Source organism: Microchirus variegatus (genome assembly GCF_963457635.1).
Source record: "Microchirus variegatus genome assembly, chromosome: 9".
Classification (NCBI taxonomy): domain Eukaryota; kingdom Metazoa; phylum Chordata; class Actinopteri; order Pleuronectiformes; family Soleidae; genus Microchirus; species Microchirus variegatus.
This window is the reverse complement of record NC_139810.1, coordinates 19,175,253-19,195,635: the sequence shown is the minus strand read 5'-3', so window position 1 is coordinate 19,195,635 and position 20,383 is coordinate 19,175,253. Positions and strand designations below refer to the sequence as shown.

At 40.0% G+C, this 20,383-nt stretch overlaps 1 protein-coding gene across 1 annotated transcript in view; it reads left to right on the top strand.

Moving 5' to 3' along the window:
• Positions 1-5,710: 5,710 nt before the first annotated feature.
• Positions 5,711-20,383, top strand: part of cntn3a.1 (contactin 3a, tandem duplicate 1) — a gene marked incomplete at its 3' end in the record, with an annotated part of 60,468 nt that continues 45,795 nt past the window's right edge. Inside the window, exons 1-3 of the mRNA XM_083895119.1 lie at positions 5,711-5,774; positions 15,025-15,157; positions 18,674-18,849. Coding sequence (XP_083751245.1) covers positions 5,720-5,774; positions 15,025-15,157; positions 18,674-18,849 — 364 coding nt within the window. The 5' untranslated portion in view covers positions 5,711-5,719. The remainder of the gene's footprint in view (positions 5,775-15,024; positions 15,158-18,673; positions 18,850-20,383) is intronic.

Genomic DNA, 20,383 nt, shown 5'->3' with positions numbered 1-20,383 from the left:
CTTAACTGGAGCACTACCAGGAAATTAATTTTAGATGACTGGAGGCCTTCAGAGCAGTGAGATAAGCCTCACATGCAGGAAAACAGTGATCGAGCTGGTGTCAGCGGATCAAGTTAAGTCAAGGCTCAGGTGATTAAAGATGCAGCATTGTATGCTATTTTTCCTTGTCTTGTCTCGTCCCTGCGCAAGTGTGGGAGTCTGGTCTCATTCATGATTCAGAGCTCGGAGCGAAGTGGGTGTGTGTGAGTATGTGAGGGCTGCTCGTGCATTTTAGTGTGAATTTTATCTTCATCTGGACTCTTCAACAAAGGGACCTGCAGAACCCTTCTATTAATACATTTTTTGAGTCCTGAAAAATTGATGGCAGCAGAGAGATCGGGTGTAGCGGAGAGGGTCGAATCGGCTGCCACTGCTGTCAGCTTCTGAGGCTGACTGAACTAAAATCTGTGGTTTATCCACTCCAGCTGGCACTGTCAGAGAGGAAGAGAAACAGAGGTGTCACTTTGACAACACTGAAATTTGAAGGAGCGCTTTGTCTCCTCAATTCTGATGCCGCCCTCAAAGCAGCTGCATTTCCTCAAAAATCAAATAACATCAAGCGCTTGGTTTTGCAAAACCTGTTCTTATCCCGAGAGCATCACATACCGCCCCTCTGTTACATCCCTCGGCATCGCGTGTCAGACGCAGACATGCCAGGCTTTCAATTGACTCCAATGCAAACCAACTGGGTTAGCGGTTAAAATAAAAGTCAGAGAATGAGGTTGGGGTTCGGGTCAAGAAAAGGACTGAGGTTGGGGGTGAGGATAAATATCCAGGGTAGGCTCAATGGATATTCACTGTTTGCTCACACTCTTTTTTGACCAATAATAAATTACAAATAATTAAATATAATAGAGTATATTTCGCTTGTCAGTGACTGCTTCGTACTGCCTTGATGCGCATAGCGTCTTTAAGTGACCGCAGCATCGAGACACTCAGAGCAGATAAATGCGGCAGAAGGATATTTTCTGTGCATCATGGTGTCGGTGCCATGTGATTCTTTCAATTTCAAGCACTGGGAAATGCATGAGAGCTGAAACGAATAATGGATTAGTTCATTAACAAAAAAAAGTAAAAGTCATCATCAAGCAAAAAGGTCAATTATTTCATAATTTTAGCTTCTCAACAGTGTGGATTTTCTGCTTTCCCTTGTCTTCCCTTGTCACTTTTAAATACTGAAATATCAAATTGTCAGTTACTCTTTTACAGTTTACTGAACTTTTTGTCAAGGGATTAATAAAAAAAAAAAAGTCTAGTAAATAATAAATAACATCAAGTCGGAGGCCTCGAGTGACACACTTACAAAGTGATAAATTCATAAAAAATGCACATCGCAATTTCAAAAAGTGTGAGTGACCTTGCTTTACCGCTATTTAATTAATAATGACATACAACACAGAAAAGGAGCGATGCCTGAATAAGCAAACGCTTGCCATTGTGGCTGCTGAGTAGATCAGTTTAATTTATTTATTAAGTTTAGTGGATGCTATCGTCTTGATGCCTTCACGTAGACCTCACTGTCAGGAGAGGTTGATTATCATGTTAATTTGACATTTGGGGTATTTTACACCTAATTCCTTTAAAATGGAAATATTAATTGAAGACTTTACCAACAGATCACAGAGTAAGAGATTAATCTCAACAGCACTTTGCTGGATCTCCTTTCATCACCGTGCCTTGGTTTTAATGAAAATGTTTTGAACTCTGAACGTCAATCACTCGCTCTTTACTAGCTTTACTTATTAAACTTGTCAAAGCATTTCGAATAGGGCAGAATCGTTTACTTCCTCTTTTGATGTGTTAGTTCCAATACATTATATGAGGCACTTGACAAGGATAATGTTGTATGCAGAATGATCCTCACAAGGTCAGCAGAGGTTAAATCATTCACTAGACAGAATGGCATTATGTGAATCTGTTTCATTCACTGCACTGAATCCTTGAATGAATTATGTCCTCTGTATTTATGACATGAGAGGCTGAATTCATCCATGTAGTGTTTCATTTAAATGCACTGGACTTTATTCAAATTGAGTCAGGAAATGTTTAGTCCAGGACTGTCACTCTCACTCCAGCCTTGGTTCATTTTTTTTTTTTCCTTCCATTTTTCAACCGCTGGCTTTTTTCTTTTTTTTTTTTTGCAGAGACATGAAAGCGGTGAACTTGAAAGAACAAAAAAAAGTTTGAAGATTTTCCCATCATTAACTTTCATCAGATACAGCAAACAAATGAGAGAATCAATTTGGGATGAAAGTAAGCCATTGGCCCTGTCACTACCACTTAAGGTCACAGGAGTAATTAATTTATACAGAAGAGGAAGTCAAACACTGCCATGGACACTCCTCACTCCCCAAGCCATCATGTTAGTGCTGAGCTCCTTTGGATCAAACGGCTGTGTTTTATCCCCCCACTAACCCTTCTGTCTGATTTCTCATGTCTCAGGGCATGTGAGTAATAGAGATCAAGAGACTGCTGATAGAGGCCAACAGATACCTGCTTTTATTAGTGGGGTGTCTCAGAAATCCACACTGTCTTGACATTTTGACTTTTTGTGCTGAAGAGACCGCGTAAATCATGCGTTGATGGCCAGAGTTTCCGACATTTATATACATCTGGCAAAACTAAATACGAAATGCAAGTATATTACGTACACTAGCACCACAACTCATTGGCTCCGTTGTGACCTGATTAACATCCGACTAGGGTGATCTGATCACAAGTGCATGTCCATACTCACACCCATAGAATGGCTCACCACATGCACCTCTTGTCAGATCTCCTCAGTAACCACTCGGGGTAAGATCTCTTAGCCAACATGACGGCACAGTTTCAATTATTTTCAATTTGTTGTTTTATGCGTATCTGAGAGAGAAATACGAGCCATTGCAATATTCAGTATCGGTCTGATGCTGGTCAAACTCACTGGATTGGATTTGTCAGAAAAATAAAAATGTAAAGTAGGGTTCTTGAAGATATGGTCCAAGAACCCTAAGGCCCCAAACAGGCTTGGTATTACTTGAGACATTTGCATTCCTGAACATACAAAAATGCAATTTGACCCCAAGACAGACAATTTTCCCCCCACTCTCATACATGGATTTGAAGTCATTGCCAATAATTTTTCTCTGATCCCCATATGATTTATTTTTTTCTAATGGTTAAAACATTGTCCAGTGCAAGGATAGCTTTGATTCACTCAGCTCCTCTCGTCTCGTTTTTTTTTGGTCCCTCGCTGTCAATCACACACACACACACACAGGCTGGTAGGGGACACATCTGTACACTCTGACTTTTTAAAAACATAATTTTGTCTTGACATCAGTGTGTATTTAAATAAAGACAAGAGGACACAGAGGTCTAATCATATGTCGTCTCAGGAGATGAATCCAGGATGCATTTCAATGCCATGATGCCGTACTCGGTGTCGTAAGAACGGGTGTGTATCAGACTGTGATATCGGGTTGGTATTGAAGAGTGGATGGGAAACTTTTAGAAGTGTTAAATACTTTCGGCCCACTATAACTGTGGCAGTTCAGTAGAATAGGCAGTCCTTGCTGAAAGAAGGTGGTCTGAATGATCAGATCTCAAATGCACACCCGGTGTATCTTGGGTGTTATCACATCTGTTCTCAGGGAAGGTCCACTTGTGATTAAATGACCCGTGACAAATGTTGATACCAGGTTTAAACAGGGCCATAGGGATCCAATCACTCAAACCACTCGCAGAGGGAATCTGAAACCCTTTTTATCACAGAACTTTTATAGGGGAAATGCTAATGCATCCTGTTGCATCCGCTATAAGTACATAACAGGAAAATCAATACTGCATGTGGTGTTTTGACAGTGCACCAATGCTTGAAAAAAAACATAGACAAATCGACAGCGTATATAGATAGTGCCGATCTTTAAGACGCAGTGACGTACTATTTTTTTTTAATGCCAAGTCAAAAGAGCATGGAGCAATTGCATTGACGCTTCAGTCTCCAACATGAAGTGTATTTACTATGTTATCGACAATGAAACCTAATAATTTGGCAGCATATACTTATTTTCATAATTTATCTTGATGGGGTCTCTGTTTTGTCCATAAAGAAACTGAAAATTAGAAAACATCTCTAACACCGAATCATTAACTACCAAAATAGTTGACAATTCATTTAGTATAGTTATTAGTTATCAGTCGATTGAATAATGGCTACAGCCCTAATGAAACGGTTAACATGGCATAGGTGTCAGGTTGGAATATAAAGTTTCAGCTCTATTTCTAGGCTTCTCTTTGGATTAATTAATTCATTGCTTGTTGCACAATTATTCCCTCAAAGGAGGAGCGCTCCAAAAATATCCAGGAGCACAAGACGGGATTTTATTAAAAGCCAACATTTACTCATAACATTTGCATCCTAATAATTGCAAGTTAAGTTTGAACTAAGATGACACTCTCAACCCAATCTCCATAATGAGATTTATAGGGGGAAAATGTTGCCTATTATGGTTTAGTACATGCAGGAGGGAGCGGAGTGTAGGCGAAGTGTGTCAGCCGTGCAGCTGATGTATTCACATAAGCTTCAGGACGCTCTATCATGCCTTTTCAGCGGGGCAAAATTAAGAGGCATGTGGACGACTGAGAAACTACGAAACTGCAATCATGCTGTTGTCTCTGCTTTTCTTTTGGAACTTCTCTTTTGATAGACTATACTATATGTTCTTATTAATTCCCCTCTGATTTATTTCTGTATGCTGGTGATATGCAGTCAGGGGGAAACGGTGCCATCCGTCAGTTAAATGTACCAAGTTTGAGCGGGGACAATGGCTAATTTCCTCTCTCTGTCTTTTTTCCACTCCCATAACCAGCCGATCATACGCAAACATTTATCTGCTGCTTGAACTCGCAGCTGTCAACACGTGTGTGTGTTTTTGACAAAACACGTACGGCATCATTTATCGGTGGTGGCGGGAGCGTGTCTCATTATGATGTCACATCTTTTTCTGAGACTTCATTTGAGTCTAAGCTGGGATAAATTACAGTTTATCCCTTGAGAAAATCAATTGTGTGAGTCTCCCATGGGACTGAAAATGGCTTTCTGCGGCATACATTCGGCTCGTAATGTCAGAAATGCATAATCCACCCCCCCAGCTCAGATGAACTCAAGGAGCCAGGACAGTGTTTTATTGCATGCGAGGGATGTGTCTGACAAGCGGCTTGCTTTTTGTTTTGTCTCAGCAGGTTTGAATACAGGCAAGCAATTTCTTCATGTTTCTCTTGCAGACAGGGTCCTCATTATACAATGTTAAGAACACTGAAGCAAGCTGTGCACAAGTGTTTTCCTTGTGCTTTGCTTGGACAAATCATTTTCTGTACAAGATGGAGCATTTCCTGCATTATTCCCACAGATGCATTGGAGCACATTCGACCCCAGTATCTGTGATTATCAGTTTTAACAGTTGGCAGTTTTTTTTGTGACAGATTACTTACTATTACCTTTTTTTTTGCTTCCAACATGTGATTTCACCAAATTCTATATTCCACACTGCATCATATATGACTATCTGGGTGTTTAATAGATTTCTTCCTTATTTTGTTTCATTTGGCAGATGAACGGTGAAAGTGCTGCCAAGGAAAAAGCCAGGATTCTACACACCTGTGGTTGGATGTGAGATTGTATTGACCTGAGACCATTAAAATGGAGTTGCTATGGAAACTTATTCTGCTGCTGTCATTGGTGGAGTGTCTGACAGGTAAGCTGCCCTAACATTTTTATGTTGTTGGCATAGAGGTTATGAATTGTTCGTGATAATGCCTTGGCATACTGAACAGATTTAAAGCAACACAAAACCCTTCAAATATTGTCTCCAAGATCATTTTGATCATACATCAAATTAACTCAGGGTGAACTGCACCCCTGTCAAAGCCAGAGCAGGTCTGCATTGCCTTCATTGCCACTATGGAACTTAGGGTTTTAGGGTTGGTATCATTGGCTTCTCAACAAATGCACATGTTATTATGATATATATTTTCCAACACTTGTAAAAAAATATGATATGATATGATTTCCCAACTATAGTGGGACGCCAAGAACAAATCCTAGACTGTGTTACTTGACAACAACTTAACACTGACAGCAAATCTACATGCTTTCATTTACAGAGTAGTAGTAGTACTGTATCTCTTTCTTCCAATCAATCTTGTTTGAAAAGAACAAGCCAGGTTTCCTTTTCTCTGAGAGACTGACCTCATCTACTAATGGAATGTGCAGTCATTCATTTTAAAGAGCGCCTCAATTGTTACCCTAATTGAGATTGTACTGGTAGTAGTGCAGAAATCTTGTCATTGATCTTGTCTTTAATGAGAGACCTAATTGTCCTGTCTTCTACAATGTTCAGGGTCAAATGCTAGTTCCCTTAAGAGTGTTGCAGTCTGGAGCTGAGGACAAGATGAATAAGGGGCTTTGTTGCATGAACATAGTATCTCAAGGAAAGCGTAATCTCTCTCTGTTGCCTTTCTCCAAACCAGCCCCCCCATCCTCACAGCTGGGACCTAAGATAATTAGTTTACGTGCATGTGTTTGTGTTTGTGATTGTCGCTGTGTGTATTTGCTTGTGCGCACACGTCTCTGTTCAAAAGTACAACAGCACATCTGAACCTAAATTTGCCTACATGGCAATTAGCACCACTTATTACTAATTCCAATGCACATCAGTGGACGTGTAATGAGGCTTTCCTCTGGGAACTGAGACTCACTGTGGGAATATGATTCACATTGCACATATAAGTACTGGTTGAAATCCTGCCATATACCTGAGTTTCGCTGCAAGATTAACACGCTTCAAGAAGACAATTTAATTAGTAGCGCGTGACGCTCACAAGATCCCCAAATTATTTTCTTTTGCAACTGTGATCAATTCAGATTGAGCAAATTAGTTCTGAACAAAGGAGCAGGGAGAAAATTGTTTCTGGAAAGCATTGTATTGCAGAGTCCTTGCCTCACTCTTGGTAACATAGAGTAACTTAGCATTAATATTCAGTATGGGCTTACATTACATATGCTCTGCTTGCAAGACAAGCATGGCGCAATACAGTGATAGACCTCCAAAGAATGTAAGAAAGAAAGAAAGGATGCAGATCTGCAATTCTGTGTAGAAAAAGCACAGTGTGAGGGCGTTGGATGCCATGCAGGTTATTTACCCAGACTCAGGAGTGTTTTTCTTAAAACAGTAGGTAACTGCTGTGTGGGAGAGCAATAAGGCCAAGGGAAGTCAGTCCCATAGTGAGTTCATCTTGAGTTAACCAGCCCCCCTCAGTTTCTCCCAGAGGGTCTGAATAGCCTGAGGCATGGGCTTGTGCTGTTTAGTATGTGTGCTTGTGTGGATGAGGAAGCGAGAGCGAGGAAGCACAAACAAGATATTTCATCAGGGTTTCACTGGCAGAGCCAAAGTTTGCAAATACCACTTTCCACTTTTGAATTTTCTTTAATCAGTAGGAAATGGGGACAAGAGGATTATTTTTATTTTTATTTTTTAAAACATCAAATGTGATCTGGTCATTAGGACAAAATAAGCACCATTCCTGGACAACAACTTTAACAAATATTTAATAGTAAAATGTTGACATTATGTGACATATTTTACAACAGTGTAATCATAGATACGTCTTTGAAGAGGTTCCAGCTCAGCAGCCCTCGACACAGAAATACAGCTGCTGTTAAGGCTCTTACCGTCAAACTCTCGGAGAATAATTCAAAAATACATGTGAGAAAATGGTTCGGTGTGTGGGTGTCTCTCGGTTACATCATTGATACTGGCGCAAGGTGATAAAGTTCAGCAAAGTCCTCAAGGTAGTTAAGAGACATGATTGAGTGTCTAGTGTTCACAAATCACCCACGTCATAGTGTTAAATCAGAATTAAGCATTCGTCGAAGCTAACACAGGTTCTCGTTTTGTCACTTAACTGGCTCGGCGCGGCAGTTGTACAACCACAGAAATAGATAATGTTCGTTTTGACAGTGGGTTTAAATAACAGCGGATGTTGTAGTTGTTCAATTCAGATTGATGTAATCTACCTTAATGAAAAACGTGGCAATGTACAGATTACAAGCAGAATTGGTAGCTATATATCGTACCTTCATTTGAAGACAAATGTCCCTGTGGTGATTCACATACAATGCTCATTATATGTGAAATTGGATTCCTAGTGCGATTGAGAAGCTTTGGCAGGCTAAGTTGGTCAAATCAATGTGTACTGAGTGAGACTGACTTTGAAAGATGCTTGTTACACAGCGTGCTACAAGTGCTGTGCATTTTTCCGCCTCGCACATCACTTTTTGCTGAAATGGCAATTGCTATCTGCAGTCAGCTCAGAAGCACATGAAACGTCCCTCTATATAAGTACTGTTTTAAGACCGATATAAAAAATGTTCAATCTATCCATGGCACAGCATGCAGTCAGCCCAAATAAATATTTACACGACAGGACTTCCAAATGTCTGCCCTTCCATTGATTTGAAGCAGCTTCAGGTGATAGTGAGTGAAAATGAAGTGTGCTGCTTCGCGCCAACATTATAATCTCCTATAACTACTTTTACTCTGCTCTGTAATATCCCCATGTGTACAGAGGATTTTCATATATTGACTTATCTTACTGATTCATCAGAACACAGTAAAGCCTTTTAGGAATACTTAAGCAAGGGGTTTTATTGCATTTTTGTGAAGCTGAGGAAGATTCCCCCGTGATCCTTCCTTTGTTGCTGGGTGTATTTTTAACTTCCTCTGGGAATGGAATATCATCCCCTTTGTTTACAGTGTAGGATTAATATACCCTTAAAGCAACACAATGTAGGATTTCAACCTTCAAATAATGTCTCACAGGATTGTTTTGATGGTCTGTCAACTTACAAGAGGGTGATCTGTCAAAGCCTGATGAATACATCGCCTCTAGTGGCACTGGTTTCAGGTCAATGCCTCGAAAATAACTACAAAATTCTACTTTACGGCATATGTTACTTGAAAAATAAAAGTTATGTAATCATATTTGTATCTTTTGCATGTTGAATGTTATAACATAGGCTACTATATACCTGGTCTGAAGGGATGGTTGTAAGTCCTGTTTCAGAAATGCACAAATGCACATATATTTTATGACAAACAATACGGTATATCAACTGTAGGGGGACCCCTAGAGCCAATCCTACTTTGTGTTACTTTAATATATTAACCCTTAACACCAAGCGTATCGCAGACGACACGTTTGCGCAAGCACAACTAAGAAGTTGCATGTGAAAGCCAAGTGTGGTTATTATGGTAATTTCACTCGCGCTGTTGCAGGAAACCAGTGAATCAGCTTCTTTGTCACCAGAGAGGAGAGAGTAAAAAAAAAAAAAATGCCTGTACATAGGTTTACAATTTTTGGCCATTGAGATGCAAACAAATATTGTTTACTGTTCCAATTTCAAATTTAACACACAAAATCTGGTGTTCGTGAACAACTAGTCTTTTCTCTAAATATTTAGCTTTTCTTCACTTTAAATTGTTAATACACCATTTTAGCATGCAGAAAATTGTAAATAACTGACAGATATTGAAGGTTATTCTGAAAAAAAAACTAAGGACATTTTCTGGCCCTTTTATAGTTAAAATACGCAAAAGAGGGTTAGAGGGTTAAGCTGTTTTGTGAATAATTTTTTTTAAACAACAACACTTCAATTAAAAAAGCACTGAAGATGTTGATATATTTTGTGATGGGATATATCCTGTAGTGTGCAGCAGTACTCGCTGCTCACTGTATTAACATTACTCCACACATCCTCTGTACATTTTTAGTCGCATTATGATACATGCACACGGCCGTCAGGCTCTTAATAGTTACCATCAGATTAATATTTATCAGTAGTTGTGTAAAATTGTTATCTGGAATTTTACAAATGTTTTTTTACAAATCCTGTAATGGTCATATTAGGCATCCTGTAAGTTCCTGTAGATGGAAACATAATGGTACAGTTTTTTTTATGATGAATGTTTCCATTAGTGTGTACCATAACAGCTGGTAAGTGACAAATAACCAACGGGAAAGGTAGGGATATTACTACAATTAGGTAACAAATGGTGTTCTTAGAAGCAGTATGTTGTGGGGCTTATGTAGACATTGGAACTAGAGAGCAACAACAACAAAAAATAGCTTTAATTGGCTTTTCCCACATATGGAGTTGGACTGAATCGATTTCTGCGTTTCCCCAGTGAGCATGCTATTGGATACCATCAATACAAGGGGTGTTAATTTCAGTTGCACTGTAGCTCTGATTAGCTAGAGAATGGTGTGACATTGTTAGGTATTGGTTGGGAACCTGTTTGCAACATTCCTCCCCTTGCAAAATGTGTCGGTGGCATTGTAATTAATGTCATCGACACCTTTTACAGTGCAGTACAAGCTACAATACAGTCCCAGCGTTATAAGCTTAATTTCCCTTAATAGTATTTCACTATGTCTGCTTTCTACATCTGTAATACTAAAACAATGTGTTCACATTCTCTACAGTTTTACTGGTGAAGTGTTTTTTGTGTGTGTTTTGAGTGTTACAAATATTTACATATATTTAGACAAGATGAGATCAAATCACATTGGAATCGAAACAACCCAAACCTGCCTTCTGCTCCAGAGCAATATTTGCTGCCCCTGAATGAGAGACTTTAAAGGTGTACCTTATCTGCCTGAACAGAGGGGAAAGATGCTTTAAAAAGCAAGATTGGCTTTTTTTTATTTGATGCATAAAACCTTGAGCTGAAACGAATGGATTTGGGACCTCACAAACGACCAATACCTCCCCCACAGCCAACATCCCATGCGCCTGTTTATTCATGCTGAGGTAAGCTGGAGGAATTCATTTGCTGTCAGCTAGTATTGAATTTGAGATTAGTTTTTATTTCAACTTCCAAAACAGCTACCTCTGCCTTCCACTTGTGCTCCGCTGCTGAGTCTTGTGTTGTCTGTGGAGCCTTCGAAAATGGCTGCACATATCACCATCTGGCAGCAGGTGACAAATATGAGTGGAGGCGGCAGATTTTTTATTAAAGATCCCTTTATAATGACCTCCATCTCTGTCCCACAGCTTTGTGCAGTCGACTTCCTCTTAGGATTCTGGATCAGTGCACCTCTCTGATTGAGCGCTTTTTCATCGTTTTACTCTCTGTGCTCTGGGCTATGCAGGGCTGGACCTGCAATCTGATTTCTGTTTTCAACATGGTTTCTTGACCTCTTCTCTATATCTTGAATAGGGTAACAACTTGTCTACCGTTACAGTCAGTGCTGGATTTTTACTATTTAACTTCTTGGACAGATGTACTGTACTGTATTTCCAATATGCATCTATGGTTTATTTAAAGGGGACATATTATGCAAGATCAACTTTTTAATCATTTAAATCCATATATTTGGGACTCTGGAAGCCCTATCAGTCGGCAAAGTGTGAAAAAAGATGACTCACTCATGTTTTTGTGGTCCTCCTCAGTCTAAGTACAGGAGATAAAACACACGATGTTGACTTCCGCACTCATTGGGACGTCACAATGTGCTAAATTCCTGGAATTGTTGTCTCGCGGAGCTCCGCTTTGTCCGTAAAACATGCGAGAGTGCTGGCGAGGGCAATGGTATCCAAAAACCGGAAGTCAGCGAAAAGTTCTATTCTTGGCTCCACAGTGCAGCACAGAGTCCTACACAAACTTCCAGCCTCAGAGGATTTATCAGTCCACGTTATATATGATGGCAATGTGCCTGCTAGAGCCTGCAAATGATCGCATTCCAAATACTAACTGCTGTTAGCTCCTAGTAGCCTCTGTGGCTGATGTCATTTCCTGTCCCTTAAGTTTCGTTTTACTTTCTTTTAAGGTGGACCTAAAGAGATACTACTAAACCGAGCGTTGTGAAAAGGGCTGTTTTGGCAGTGTGATTGAACTGCTGTGGTGCTTCATCCTTATGGTATTTTGACCAAAACATGTCACAGACATGTTCATTAGGACACCAGGGAACTAGTTTTACTTGGAGAAATAGGGTATAATATGACACCTTTAAGACAAGCTAGGTATGCCACTTAAATTGGATTTTCCCAGGATTGTTTTGTGAGCAGCACTGCTGTAGTGTAGGATTGCAATGTTTTTTTTAGAAAAAATACACATAATAATTCAGCTTTTCCTACATCTTACTTTCCTACATCTTACTTTCACTGCTGTTAGGGATACGAAAGAGTTACAGAGAGTTAGTGTCAGTGTGAATTGAACCCCTAGGCTAAGCCCCGGGAAAACATGGCTGTAATGTCCATTATTGACCATCAGAACAGCGATAATAAAAATGAGGGGCAAAAAAGAAGAAAAAAAAGCGGACTCTCCCCTGGAACGCGTGTGTCACCACTCGCCAGAGGGCTCAGGTTTTTGAACCTGCGTTCGTTAGGTGTCCACCAGAGTGAATTACAGTGATCCTGACTGGGTGAGATGCCGTCTTCATTTGTGTAGCGCTTGTGTCATGTCCCCCACCCCCATCCTAAACTTAAGCGCAACCTCGTTCGCACTGCACGTACACACACACACACACACGCTTGGACGCGCACAGCCACTCGAGAGAACGAGCCGGTGATGCGCGCACCATCATCTGAGAGCGCAGGGAGCCTGGACAGCAGGATCACCCTTTTGTGCACAGCTTCTTTAACCTCCGTGGTTGTGAACTTTACGTGTTTGTGACACTTTGACTTTTTTTACTCGTAATTTTTTTGTCGAGGTGTGCACGTGTCGATTGTCGATCGATTTGTCGACAAAAAAGTCCCATCCCTAATTATCATAACCATTGTCACATAACCAAGAGTATTGGCTGCGATCAAATATCTATGTTGATTAATTTCCCAATAATTGAATGTTGACTTACATTTTTTTGATGCCGTTCACTTGGGGCGACACACACATTATGCAACAAAGCACTGACGGTTAAATGACGGTGTGTTTGCTGGTTGCAGTCAACATAATGCAAGTTGTTCCGTTGCAGGTGCCTGTGTAAAAATGTAGCAACAGCACAGCATGTGAGAGGTTCACTGCATAATAAGCACTGTGAATAACTCACTGTGACTCACTCAGTGAAACTGCACTATATACAGTACACTTTAACACCCTACATGTGAATGGAATTCATTTCCTTTTTTTTCTAGCACCAACATTCTTTGGCATCCATCATTAGTAAACTGTATACATTCTGCTACGTAAACACTGAGTTGCAGTGTTTTTGCAGTGCATGCACGATTACCAAGTCAAGGCAAGGTACATGTATTTTGTATAGCGGATTTCAACAGCAAGGCAATTCAGTCCAATCCATTTCAGTTCTGTTTATGAAGCACTGGTAAAAACAACAAGTGTTGTACAGTAACGCCAGTAAAGATGTTACAAAAAAAACACAATAAAAATAAAACATCTCATGTTAATAGTACGGACAGCAACAACAGTTTTACATATCAGCACCTGAAATGTTAACAATTTGATCCAATGGAAGAAGAAGGTCTGTATAGATTCTGGGTCAGTGAGTGCGTTTACATGCACACTAAAAAAAATGGTAACAACCAGGTAACTGGAATAAACCGTTCAAGGTGTCTGCATGTCTCTAAGAAATCAGATTATTGACAGTAACCTAGGTGTGCTAAATACGTTTTTCAATTCATACTTAAACAAAATCTTTAATTTAATTATTTTTCAAATAAAACAATGCTGATTCCAAATGTTTGTGATGTGATAACTGAAAAAATTCATCAGTTTGGAAGGGCAGGGTGATTAATTGCATGTTTACTACAGATTTTATCATTCCGGCAAGTGTGGGTACAATAAGTGCGAGGATTTGGGTTTGAATATACTTAAAGCATCTTCCTCGCAATCAATCACTTGTCAGCACTGCTTCAGAGGACACGCTTCATCTAACAAGTATTATAATTAGGCGGCCTTTTTATTCTCTGGAGTTCATCCTTGCAGTCAGGAAGAAAAATAGTCTGCAAGGTCCCCTTCCAATCCCACACCCTCTCAGAGAGTTACAGTATCTTGAGTCAGGAGGATAAACCTTCAGGGACTTGGAAGGCTACCTGTGTTTCATACGGTCATGGCAGATATTGTACGTGCAGTATCTCCCTTCTTCTGCTCCATCACGGAGATGCAAATGTATGACAAATACTCTTGAATCCCCTTCCATTACAGAAAGAAGTGTTTAGTTCAGTGAAGTGTTGACTACCCCATGGGTGTAACGTGCTGCTGCCTGACTTTGTTCTCACAAACAGAACAAATCAACAGTGCCTTAGTATCACTCAAAATTTTGTGTGCTGTGTAATAAAACCACACTGAATATATACTGAGTGGATTTGTTGTATCACGGCAACATTTCATTTTTTACGAATAATGGGTAGTCTAAAATAAATTTTGTGTCCCGGTTCCACAAGAGAAAACGTTGAAAGAGCACAAGACGCAACAAAACAAAAGCTCTTTCTCTCATACATATTTTTTAAATGATTTGAAAATGATGAGGCTTTTTGTTTGTCTGATTCTCGGAGGACACTGGTTTGATGTTTTGAATGAAAAGAGAATTTAAAATGAGACCATATTATTCTCGTCTTTCTTGTGTTTGTGTGTGGGAAACATCCCTTGGGAAGGTGGCAATAAGTTTGAAGGGATTACATAAAATTGTGCTGACGCATTGTGACAGCACTGTGTGCCTCTGACAAGTCTGTATATTTAGATGTTTTCATTAAACTTTTATGCAGGTTAACAGCTGATTATGCACCACCTCAGGGATCTAGTACGTTTTAGTGACTAATATGAAAAATGAAGATCAGTGTCAGAGAAATGCAACGATTCAACCTTATCTTGTGGAGCTCTGTTTCCCGTTGGCTTCATATAAATATTGATTCTGAAAAAGGTGTTTTTATTGCATCACCAGCACATCACAGTTGATGTATTCTTTTTATTTTTTTGGTTTCCCACACAGGAAGTGGAGTCCAGCTGAGGCCCATGTTCACCAAACAGCCCGGCAGTGTGGTGTTTCCCTTTCAAGCTGGAGAAAATCGCAGAGAGGTGGTGTTTAGCTGTGAGGCCGAGGGCCACCCTCTGCCCTTCTACAGGTAACATACGCACGACCTTTTGCATACAGTTTCTGCTTCGTTTTTTGAATTAGATTGACAAAACCTTAAGTATACCGGTTCATTCCGAAAACCGGTATTTATTTTTTTATGTCGTGAATTTCCACAAGATGCTGCAAGACTGATGGAAGGTGACGCAGTAGAATGCTGTTTGACAGAGGACCATTTTTACTGCTGCACCACACATTCTATGGGTGTATGGAATTAGATTTGTGTCAATATTATCAAACAACAAAGCAAGCAACACTTTATGAATTAAGCAAACACAAATCAAAATTGCAAACAAAATAATTAATTTTTAATCGTTTGAAATTATTATATTTAATTTGTTTGAAAATACACTTTTTGTTTGCAATGATCGGAATGTTTTGTGTTTTTGTATTTTTTGTTTTACGATTCTGTTCATGGGCAGGCCTGAGGAAGCTGCCTGCTGATTGGCTACTGAGTTTTGGAGCATTATTTTAATCATTACAATTAGTACAATTAGTAAATTGTCAGATCTCGGGGGGGGGGGGGGGTGAGTTCAAGACAGCCAATCAGCAGGCAGCTTCCTAAGGCCCACCCATGGACAGAATCGCAAACAAAAAATCAGGAAGCACAAAGAACACGTTTGGAAATGTTGCTTGCTTCTTAAAAAGTGTTGTTAAATAATATTGATGAAGAAGTAATAACTGGTAGTAATTACAGGAATGATCATTCATAAAAAATACCTTTTGTATACAGGGAAAACGTTGTGATCCTGTGATTTTAAGTCATGCAACCCAACACTACTAAAAACCGAAATGAGATTGTATTTATTGCCCTGGAAAACCGGGGGATTGGTGGCTCTTATGGCTCACCATTGCTCACTGCCTGCAGTGCTAAGCCTTGCTGTCGGTCATGGTTAATTTGAGAATGATGAATTAATTAGCCTTAGTTGCTGCCCTGTCATATTTTTTTACATTGCCAGATAGACATTGATCTGCTGCAGAATCCACTTTGAGCATTTCCTGTTGTCAGTATCAGTGACCATTGGGAACATCAAGTGACCCAAGAGGATTATGCACCAAAACTCAGTTGCTATAATGACCGAGATGGTCTGAAGAGTCTTTCTACAACTACACCCGTGAATGTTTTATGTAGAGAATCACTGCCAGGGGCTGTTCAGACACTGCCACAGGGCATTATGATATGGAGGTTGTCATTATACAAATCACACAATAGATAAAGGTGCACACTAACAGTAGTCGTTCATTGTGCATGTTCAGCGCACTCGCCTTATGTTTTTCCTCCAGGGACTGTGGTAGAAACAAATTGATGTCCAGTTCCTCTGCTGTGGAAATGAGGACAAATGGAAACAAATGGAAAACGATGATTTGCAATGAAGCACATCAAGTGCATGTGCTATTAATTCACAATCTATCAAATGGGTTCACATAGATGTTGCACTCCTGTCAGCGTAATTAAATGCAGATTGCAAAGCTAAGCATTTAATGTGTAATAGGTTGCAATGATCTCTCATAACATCAGCATATGCAGCCGTTAATGTGGCTGTAGATCCTTGGTGCTATGCCTAATGGACACAAATTGAAATGAATGTACAAGATCCTATCATTTGGATCAGCTGCAAAGACGCTATTTCAGTGTCTGGATAGTCCTTCTTTTTTAAAAATAAAAACAATTCATCAATGTTTCTTTTCCTTTTCTGATTGAGCGTGCCCTGCACCCCACCTCATTCATTTTGCTTTAATTGGCTCTTCAATTACTGGAATTGTCACCAACTGTAGGCGTTTATATACCAAATTAGGATATGATTTTTAGATTTAGCACAAGCTGTTAGGATATCTTTTTCTTTCATCCTTTTTTATTATGGAACTGATGTTCGGATGGCCACTGCTGTGATAGTTTGCTCTGCACACATCACATGGTGCTGTCATCGACATGAGAAGTCCCTTTTTGAAATAAAGGTCACTGTTGACAGCTTTGGAAATGACTTTTGGGTCCTTGCGTGGTTCAGCAGTAGGGCGTCATATGCTTAGTGAATTCTCACTGAGGTAAATATAGGTAGGTCTATTTCAGGGGCAAAAGGACAAATTAATTTGTGTTATACTACCCAAAGACCGCTGCCGCATAGGACTCTCACTCTAAGTTGTCACCATGGATCCTTGATTTTTCTCATCTGGAACCTTTGGAACAGTTCCAACTACAACATCAAATCACTAAATCAATCCAATCAGCCAATCTGCTGTTGAGCACCACTCTGCTGCATATGTCTCCCTCCATTCCCTTCTCTCTTCAGCCCTTCCCCCCACTGGCTTTGTTAAATGTCCATGGACAAAAGAGGGGAGGAAGATAAAATAGAAACATAAAGATAGCTTTTTCTCTCAGAGTTGTACAAATCTAATTGAGATGGAAGAGCCAACGGTTAGCCTAATTGTGCCTCATTTCTTTCAGAAAGAGCTATTTCTAAAAAGTCTGCCATTGCAAGTCTCACTTTTATTGATAGATTGTGTTCTTTTTCCCCTCATTTCCTTCACAGATATTACTTGCACATTAACTTTGCCAGGGTGCGCTGTATAGACTCTCAAGAACCAAGTGACTTTATTAAATTTGCCAGAATATATTATGAGCGTTTTGTGCTAAATACAATTAGAAAGCCATTGCTTTTCACATGTCGTAAGAGGCTTGTACTCTCTAATCGCTATTCACAGTTAACAGAACCTTGCAGTCTGTGTAATTTTTTTATGATGACATGGTCACATGCATCAACACAGCAGGTTCCCTTGGAATGCGAGCTGCAATTATGCAAAGTGAACAAGAAGAAGAAGTCTCTCAAATCAAAACACAGACATCGTGCTTAGTTAAAAGTTGATTGCTCACAATTGCATTTTGCTCTTCTCTCTCCGAGTCTCTCACAGCCACACAGACACAGAATTGCTGGATTGTTGTATTACGTTAAAGAAGATGTTTAATCAGAACCCAGCATTGTCCTGTGGTTTGCTTTTAGCCAACTTGTTTGAGCAGTCCTGCTTCTTGATTCCTCCCCTGTGATAATCACTGTGATTGAACGCGAGGATGTTGATTTCGGGGCATGAGGGCCGTCCACTTTGGCTGACTGATGATGAACAAAGACTCAAAAGACAAAGAACATGTCAGTCAAAATGTACCGAATTTGATTAGTGAGTAGGACTTGTGGGTGAAGTGAATAACAGCCTGAATAGTAATGAACAGTGTTTTTGAAATGACCTGTTGCTGATTGTCCCCTTAATTTGAGTTATAGTCAATTTTTGTTTTTGCTGCAGCAACATCAGACTGTGTCGTCTCTGTTCTTGCCCGCTCTATGCAATTATGCACTCTCTATTTCACCATGTTGTCCATTTTTGATTCACAATCTCTCTGACTGATATAACTAATCAGGGGTCATTATCTGACACAGGGCTCATGGTTATGACAAATACACGGCACATAAACCTTCTGTATTGACACTGGGTCATGTCTTGTGTGTTGTTTCATTCACAGGTGGAAGTTGAACGACTCTTTTATCATGCCCAGGCCAGGGTCGCATTACTCTCTCATGGGAGGAAACTTACACATCAGCCGCCTGAATAAGGAGGAAGATGTTGGCATCTATCAGTGCTTGGCCTCAAACTCTTTTGGAACTATTGTCAGCAGAGAGGCCAGTCTACATGTTGCATGTAAGTAGAAATCCATCTGTTTTGTACTTGTCGCCCAACTCTGTTGGACACATGACAAAATGTTTGTAAAACCTTTTGGAAAAAATGACCTTTAATGTTGACATTAAGTCAGTATTAGCAGGCACTGCAAGTTTAACTAGGATTACACACCAGCAGTTGTTTGCCTTTGTTGACCAATGCAGTTCTATCATTTTGCTCACATATCATGCACATTTAGACTTTATAAACTTTAAAGATTTCATCTTAAACATGGCCAAACACACGTTTTGTGAGACCATGCGACCATGACACAAACATTTGTTCTGTTTCTCTATGGGTTTATCTAAAGTGAACATGTGTAACAAAATTTGACAGGATCCCTTGAGATATGTTTGAGATATTGCATTCACTTGGCAAAAAGTATATATTAGTTGGGCCACAGAAGCCTTGACCTTCAATATTTGACCATCGTATTCTCATAAGTTAAATTCCAAGTGAATTTGACAGGATTTACCAGAAGTGTTCTTAGTGATACAGACCCTCACATTCACCCGATCCAGCAAACATTATGTGAAAACAAGTAAGCCAGTCATTATAATTATACTGAGTTATATCATAGTATCTATCCTTTTTTCTTTTAACCCTGAATAAAACACTGCCATTTGTGTTTACTCTGCCTGGTGGTTCTAAACTTCTCGCACCCTTGTGATAAAGACTTGATTGTGCGGTGGGCCTTGACAAACTCCAGTGTAGTCGTTGCTTTACAGCCTTCATCCATCACATTTTATAAGACCAAAGTCTCAGGCATCTCTGATGGCAAGGTGAACTTGAGGCCTCCACTCTTGACGGGCAGCCCATATCAAATGACAGCTCTTATATCTGTGGACAGATGGTGCAGCTAGATTGAATTCTGATGTCTGTTTCTCTGCCATAGCAGAGGCAGAGATGATCCTTGGCAGAGAGCACCAGAGGTATCCATCTCACCACTGTTTGGTGTTTCTTTGTCACAAAGTACCATTAAATCTTTAGCATATAGGACACACCGGTGTCCTGGGTTATGAGCAGCCTGTTGATCATAATATTCACATTTCCGATTAGTTTTTGAGTCCTGAGCAGAACTGTATGTCACCGTGATTGGTTTCATCCGTCACCTGAGCCTGACCTGGAACCTGCAGCTTTTGTCATCAACTGAGAGCAAACATCAGCACGGATGTGTCACGCACCGTATTTATTGCTCCCGGTTCGACTTAATTAAGTGTGCTGTGTCGTTGGAGGTGCAGTCAGTTATGAGTCAGTATGAAGTCATGTGTTACAGACTCCAAAAGACACCAACAAGCTTGTCCCTCACTCAGTCTGTCTTGCAATAACTCCATGAGACAAAAATCAAGGTAAATGCCACCGATGAAGAGAATACAAGGATCTATTTAAAAGTCCAGCTCATAATCCTATCAAGCCTGGAAGTCTGATCCCAGTGCTTTCAGCTGGAGTGCAGAAAACAATTGTAGACACATTGACTAACGCAGTGTCATTATTAAAAGCAGTACAGTGTCCTCTT